The sequence below is a fragment of the Ostrea edulis genome, chromosome 5 (assembly GCF_947568905.1).
Source record: "Ostrea edulis chromosome 5, xbOstEdul1.1, whole genome shotgun sequence".
NCBI classification, from domain to species: Eukaryota; Metazoa; Mollusca; class Bivalvia; order Ostreida; family Ostreidae; genus Ostrea; species Ostrea edulis.
In genome coordinates, this window is record NC_079168.1 from 11249937 (window position 1) to 11257520 (window position 7584).

Below are 7584 nucleotides of genomic sequence, written 5' to 3' on the forward strand. Positions count from 1 at the left end.
TTCGAATTATATAGCGTTCACACGGCGGTAATATTTAATGCGAAGTAAACTAATGCGCATTAATTTCGTATGCATCTCTATTAAAGGGTGCGCGAAATAAATTGAAAAATAGACTATGTTATTGAAAATTATTTTTATAGATATTTTAATGAATATTGTGTAGATACAGGATTCTTTGTTCAAAACGCTATATATATGTAGTATACTACATGTTTACAATTTACATGCTGATCTACACATAAGGAGTTTTGCCGTGTTTATTTATATGTTCCTAAGAAATCACTTGTTATTTCCTCTGACGACCAGCATTCAATCTAGACAATATATTGTTTCTTCATGGGCCCAATTTTAAAACTTTGGAACGTCTTTTTCAACATTCCGCTGACTACTGTTGTGACGCAATTTTTAATTACTAATACGTCAAACTTCCACCAGAGTTCTTCCACTTAGGCATTATGGGATAGCGATTTCTTAGGCCGCGTATACTGTGACGTCACTGTAGAATGACGAAAAAACATAACGTCAAACGTAAACAACTTTCAAAACAAGAACGTAAACATCAAGTTCATTACTTTACACAATAATTTGAACAGAGTCTCCCTACTTTTTAATGATCTTTTGATCATTTTATATTTAAGATAAAATCCATACTTTTATATTAATGTTCTTAATATTAATATCTTCAAACTTTTAACTGCGAACTACTTCTTTAGTGTAATTTGTCTGCGCGATAATCGCGGACTCACAATATACAAATCTGTATATTGTGGTGCGTCACATAGGAGAGGTCTATTCGTAGGTGACGTAATGAGGCCTCGACGGGGAGTTTGACTAATACGTAATATGTATACGGTGTGACCGTTGGACCGAGCGAAGCATGTAATGGTCATTGGAGTATCCCAAGTGGTAATCATAATTCTGTTAAGTACGGTAGATTATGATTCATTTAAAAAGATATATTTTTAATGAAATTTTCCTTGCGCTAAAAACCCAGTAACATCTCAATATTCAAGGGTTTTATATGGGGAGAACAGTTTTACAGGATCCGCCTATTCATTGAACGCGGGAAATAAAACGCAAGGCGACGTCAACTATGCATTGTGACGTCACATTTAGCCTCGACTTTTTTTTCTTTTTCAAAGCAAACTACAATAATACATTCCGTATGCAATGAAAAAGGCCGTTATAAAACTAAACAAAATTAAACAATCAATTCAAAATGGTAAAATGTAACCGTAATTTTATCGTATATTCTTATTCAAAGAAACTCATGAACTCGTTCATCTATTTAGTCGTATTACGGTTTTATATGTAATTATTTGCTTAAACCTGTTATAATGATAATTATACAATTCACTTTGAACAAATTGGGTGTTTAAATTACGAATTGCACGTCAGAGCCTTCTATTATTGGCATTCAAAATAAAACACGAATAACTGTTGAAGCAGGTAATGAAAAAATAAATGGCGGCGCCCATATGGATCACGAAAATTTCAGTGAACGTATATAGAGATTATCTCTTTTTATTTTGCTGAATTTGACTTTTTCTTTTACATACGTGTTACCTTTAGAGCCTTGCTTCGCGGACGGGCCTTCGGCCCGTCCGAGCTTTGCTCGGTATTATAAGTCTACTATGACGTCATATGGTATAAAAAATTAACAATGAGCGGCATATTTGTTTTAAAAAATGTAAAAAAGAAAATCATATTATCACTATTTTAAAACATTTTTGTCGTATTTAAAAACAATTCCTTCCACATGTATTACTCAGTATGCCTATGCAGAGCACATATTTACGTATGACATTATCTAATGACATGCTGTTTGTACATGTTTTTAGTGATTATTATCATTTTGCTTAGTTTTTCGTACAAAACTGACATTAATATATATAGCTGACCATGGGTTTGATGCATGTGACCCAAATTTGCCATTACGCATGCGTGTACATTTAATGCGAATTAGCTTCGCTTAGCGTTCACACGGAGCTAATGCGAAGTAAATTTAATTCGCATCGCGACGTCAATTTTAATTCGAAGTAAACTAATGCGCATTAAAATCTCCGTGTGAACGCGGTTCAGATTTAATTCGCATTAATATACGTTTAATGCGAATTAAATTCTTCGTGTGAACGAGGCATGAACTCAGTTTTGCACCAACTTTTATGAAATTTAAAACATATATTACAAAACATCTGGACATAAATTCTATTCATGATTTTCAAAACTTTTACCAACAATTGCAGAATTATGACTAATAAAATTTTAACATTATATTTTAGCATTCCATTTTCCTTATATAATCTTTTTGTAAGAGTGGAACGAAAACCGTGAGTGTGTTGTTCTTACAGTCCTATAATATATGTATGGTTGGGGGGGGGGGGAGGGAGGGGGGGCACCGAGACCATAAACTGCAAATATAATATCAGTGCTGTTAATGGTGTAAAAGTTACTATAAATTGAAAAATTGAATCTTGATAAGTTTATGAAAGTGGTTGTTTTCAATTAATTATGTGGTAAAATAAATAAAAGTTTACTCAAGTATGGCACTATGCTGTACAACATATATTCAACGATGACAAAATACACATGATGCACTATTATTTAAATATGGATTATGTGTTATATATGGAGTAAAATTTGAAAAAAATCTCTAAACACTTTCTAGAAATATTTCGACCGTGTTACCGGTTTCTTCATTCGTGTTTACCTGACATAGCAACGTAACGCAAGATTACCATAGAATTACGTTGCTACGTCAGGCAAACACGACTAAAGAAGACCGGTAACGCGGTCCAAATTTGGTAATGATGTCCATATTTGAACAATGGTAAAGCGAAATAGTCCAAGATAGACAAACTCTGAATTCATATGATAAACTGTCGTATAATGTATGCAAGCGTTATTCGGTTATCTAAATTCAAATAAAGCGTTAAAAAAAAAAAAAAAAAGCAACGATTTCAACAATGCCATGCAAAAGGTCGCGGAGTTCGACAGACGACTCTAAAACCGATTTAACTTGATTCAAACAAAATGTGTCTTGATATAGCAATTAATGTAGAACTTATGCAGAATACGCACAGTGAATGTAAATTTATAACTATAAAAAACATAAAGATGTGAACCAACATTTTGACATTTTCTACCCCTGTATCAAGTTTTCTGGATTTACGATGGAGCTCAAACTGAATATTTATATTAGTATATCAAATAGTCCTCTTCACTTCTGTATATTGTAAATGAATACTTTATGATTCGTTATGAAGACCAAATGTATAGCCCTAAACCAAAATTGTGAAATTTCCTAACGCTGCGTAAGGGGTTCAAATTCTATAGTATGCAACCGAAAGATGACAGAATGGTGCAAATTCTTGAGAATTCACGCTTCCACTGTCGTCAGGGGAGGTGAGGTTATCATCTCCGCACAGCCAATCAGAATCGCAGAAGAATTGTCCGCCATTACCTCCGTCAAAACTTGTGATGACGGAGGTTTTGAGGTACAAATGTTTTAGCCTGATTAACTTCGAGTTCTCATAAAATTGGTGGAATTTTGTGCGTCGGGGAAATGCAACAGTGATTCACGTTACCCAGAAAGGATATTAAAAGTGGTGTTTATCCTATTTCCAAAGCCAAAATCACAAAAAGATTAATGTTTACGTTGGATAAAGGCGTGCGGTAGGCCCCACAGTAAGAGCAGAATGGACCGGCACACAAAGTAAGTTAGTCTTAGCAGACACTTATGTATTAGATAATAGTAATAGTTAAATCAGGGACTGATAATAATACATGCCCATGTCATGTGTATGAATGTACTAAGAGCTACAGGTGCTTGGGTTTAAGACCCCCCCCCCCCCCTTCTCCCGAATAACCTGCACGACTTGATTTAAACTATTTCTTGTTGAAAATCTCACTAATGCATGTCAACAATGTCTTGCATACCCCAAAATAGCTCTTTTTAAAAAATTACCCCCACTGGATATAACAATTCGTGTAGCTAGGTTATTCAAGGGGGGGGGGCGGTGTCATGAACCCAAGCACCTGTGCTAAGAGCTACACAATACTTTTTTTTTTTTTTTTTTTACTATAATATTATCTATTAAAAAGAATCCCATATCTAAACTATTTTCATATCTAGGGTCAATTCATTTAATGTTTACACCAATATATATGCAGTTTCTGGTCTGGTGTCTTAAATTTTCCTTGCTCAGCCATGTATATCATAACATGACTGTAAGAGCGCCATATTCAAGGTTTTCTTTTCATGATTCCTACAATAGATCATACCAGGGGATAAAGTTCTAAAGTTTCAGTAATCAGACTGATTCAGTGGTCAAAGTTTTTAAATATCAACAGAATTTATGTCCATATATATTTTATAATACATGTAAATGGTTTTAAATTAGAATTTAGATTTCATAATAATTAGAGCAAACTGAAATAAGTAGTTAATAAATTGTTGGGTGTAATGTATGCATAGGAACTTTCATATAATAGGTCAGGTCACCTTTTAAAAATTCCATGGCCCCTCTCAACATCTATGTTTTACTTCCAAATGCTAAAAAAAAAATTGTTGTTTCTTTATAGATTCATTGGATATACTTGTAACAGCAGCACGAGTCAGAGAATTTACAAGACCAGTTAACAACAGCAGAAAATGTCTTTCATCAACAGAGCATACTTAATCATCACCTGCAACTCCAGTTATCAATGGAAGCCCAAGATTAACCCCACCAACAGGCCACCCCTTTTGACATTAACAGTACTCTACAGCAAGAGAAAAATAAACCAGGGTTGTTTTTATATTATATCAATTTGAGACATGCCACATTTTGTACTTTGTTAAGAGGTTTTTTTTATATACATCTGAGCAAATTCCCCAGTGTGTAAAAAAGGAGGGACATAACAAATATGACAAAACAATCTCAGTTGTTATTAACACTGATGAGGGTGAGACATAATTTTGAAATCAAGGACTTGGCATCAAGATTTTGTATTTCAACACAGTGTATCAGTGATATGTTCTGTGCCTGAATTGACCTTATGTTGTGTTAGGTTGTGTTTCAATATAGCCCTATAGGAATGATATTAACAACATGACAACTGAATAAAAGCTCATTTCCCAACAACCATCGCTATCATTGATTGTGCAGAAAGGAAATCACAGAAACCATCTTCTTTAAAACTGCAGTTACAAATTATACATTCTGACTACAGATCAGCTACAACCTAAAGGGGACTTGTGGATTGTGATCCTTTAGGGGACACAATGGAAACTAGATGTATGCTGTATACTAATTTGTGTTATCCTGGATAAATAAAGGCTATTATTATTATCATATTTGTTTGTGAATTATTTACTGGATCAGTGTCAGATGTCGCTGTTACAGAGAATAGTGGATTTTACAAACTCCTTTGTTAACTGATTGTGCAGGGTTGGCAAAAAAGTGGTCAATATGAGTATTGACCGGGCCAGTGGTCAATACTGGTTAAAACCGGTCAATAGTGGTTAATACAGGTCCATTGAAAATTATTTGGTCATAGTCTGTGTTATTCATTTTGACCATTATGGTAAATCAGGAAACTATATACTAACTAGTTAGTATATAGGTCCCTGGGTAAATACTGTAATTCATAACATGCACTATCAGTTTATAATATACTTATAAGTCATAATATTAAATAAATAATGTATACAATGACTGTTGAATTGGGGATGATGTAAAAGTTTCTGTTCAAATTCCTTAGTTTAACAAGAACTACCTATAAGTATTGTTTCATTAATCTTCATTTTAACTGTTGAATAAACATTTGAGGGGGTTGGTTGGTGATGTTTTCATAACAATAACAGTCACACTGGTCATCTTTGGTCCCAGCCTATGCTTATTAACACCTGTCAACTCTGCTTCCTGTGCTCAGGTAATGTCCAGCTACCTTTTACTCTTAATCTGCCCAGGTACATGTATTGAGAGGTCTGTCTCAAATTGTCAAGCTATGCTATAGAACTGTGACCCTCTGGTAGGTACTGAAGATATTTCGGTCAGTTTCAGCAAACCAAATATATTAAATTTATGAAATTACATTTGATTATCTAATGAAAAATATTAACCCATATAATGAAAAGACTTAATTTATCTTTATCTTTGCAAGAAATGTACAAAAAAAGGTAAATAAGTAAATCATAAATAATAGTAAAATAAAAGATGCAAAAGCAAGCAAGCAGATGAAACATTTTATTGAACCGGTCAACTCAGCATATATGATATAGTTATTCAGTTTCAACCGGACAACAAACATCGTCAATTCCGTAACAAAACAATTATTCAAAACTCGGAAAACGTTTCGTAATTAACCCAGCTGTGCACGAACAGTAAGCATCGATGACAGCCGATCCTGTTATTCGATGGTTAGACGATGTGGTGTTTCGAATTCTTTACTTCAAATGCAGCGAAAGCATCTAGCGCTAACAAATAAGTTATATTATAATTACTGTTTCGTCCGCGTTTTTACTCACTGAAATTATGTTAACATAACCTTCTCTGAAGTATGTCAGACCCTTTGACGGACTTTTCTGTGAAAATTCACGAGTAAACGAGGCGATTGAAAAGATATCCTGTATAAGATCTAAATCGTCCGCCATGTTGTTTACACAAGTTGACGGAGTCTGAAAACATGTGACGTTCGTTGTCATCGGTGGGCGGGGCGTGGAAGAGTGAATTATTATCTTTCTTTTTTTTTTTTTAATTGTGCTGAACTTTGACCTTTTAGTTTCAAATTATCGACGTCATTTTTTATGACGTAATTCGTCACATTTCCATTATGACGTTTCATTGTTGGCAGTACGATGTCGTCAACGGAAATAGAAGCGAATTTAAAAGGTGGCACAGTGAGTACAGATATTCTCACTTCTGAAGAGAGGTAAATGTTATATGACCATACAATATTTCGGCGTGTAATTTTAAAAGATCGATACACATGGAATCATAACAGATCTACAACTGAATTGAATCTTTGTATTGTTAGGCCTATTGTGTACCTTTGAAGTTTTGATAATATGATACGAGCTAACGAAAACATGACTTCATTCTAATATTTATTCATCGTCAATACATTCTCTCTTTACCAACATATTTCTAAAAAGCAAAATTATGAATACGTGTATATCTTTATATCATAATTTTCTTATTTGTACAATGCAAATACAGTATTGTGCCATTAGTGATCGTCCCAATACAAAACGGCCACCTTCATTGCGCAACTCGCTTGAATAATCAAACTTGAAATAAAAACTAAACAACCATTTTTTCTTACCTTAATATTTAGTTATGTAGCCTTTAGACCTTGATACTCTTTGTATACGCCGAAAGATGAATTTGTACAGGCTCTGAATATACAAGTTCGCAAAATGGCCGACCGTCACGTCAACCGCAATAACACCTGAAATATTCTAAGCGCCTGTTTTGTATTAATAACGGAAAATTCACTTACCAGATGGAGTTAGTACTTTGTAATATGGCCTCAGGTACGTAACACACTGCGAATTCTCCTTGGAAGAGTGTTATAAAGACTCCAAATATAATGTAAAGG

At 34.1% G+C, this 7584-nt stretch overlaps 1 protein-coding gene and 1 long non-coding RNA gene across 2 annotated transcripts in view; both read left to right on the top strand.

Moving 5' to 3' along the window:
* Positions 1 to 3358: 3358 nt before the first annotated feature.
* Positions 3359 to 5334, top strand: LOC125652627 (uncharacterized). Its single transcript, XR_007361626.2, has 2 exons — positions 3359 to 3715; positions 4585 to 5334. It is a non-coding gene; the product is annotated as an uncharacterized LOC125652627 (long non-coding RNA).
* Positions 5335 to 6841: 1507 nt separating this feature from the next.
* The window catches only part of LOC125651334 (leucine-rich repeat-containing protein 74A-like), a 40454-nt gene continuing 39711 nt past the window's right edge, over positions 6842 to 7584 (top strand). The window contains exon 1 of the mRNA XM_056164496.1: positions 6842 to 6915. Coding sequence (XP_056020471.1) covers positions 6842 to 6915 — 74 coding nt within the window. The remainder of the gene's footprint in view (positions 6916 to 7584) is intronic.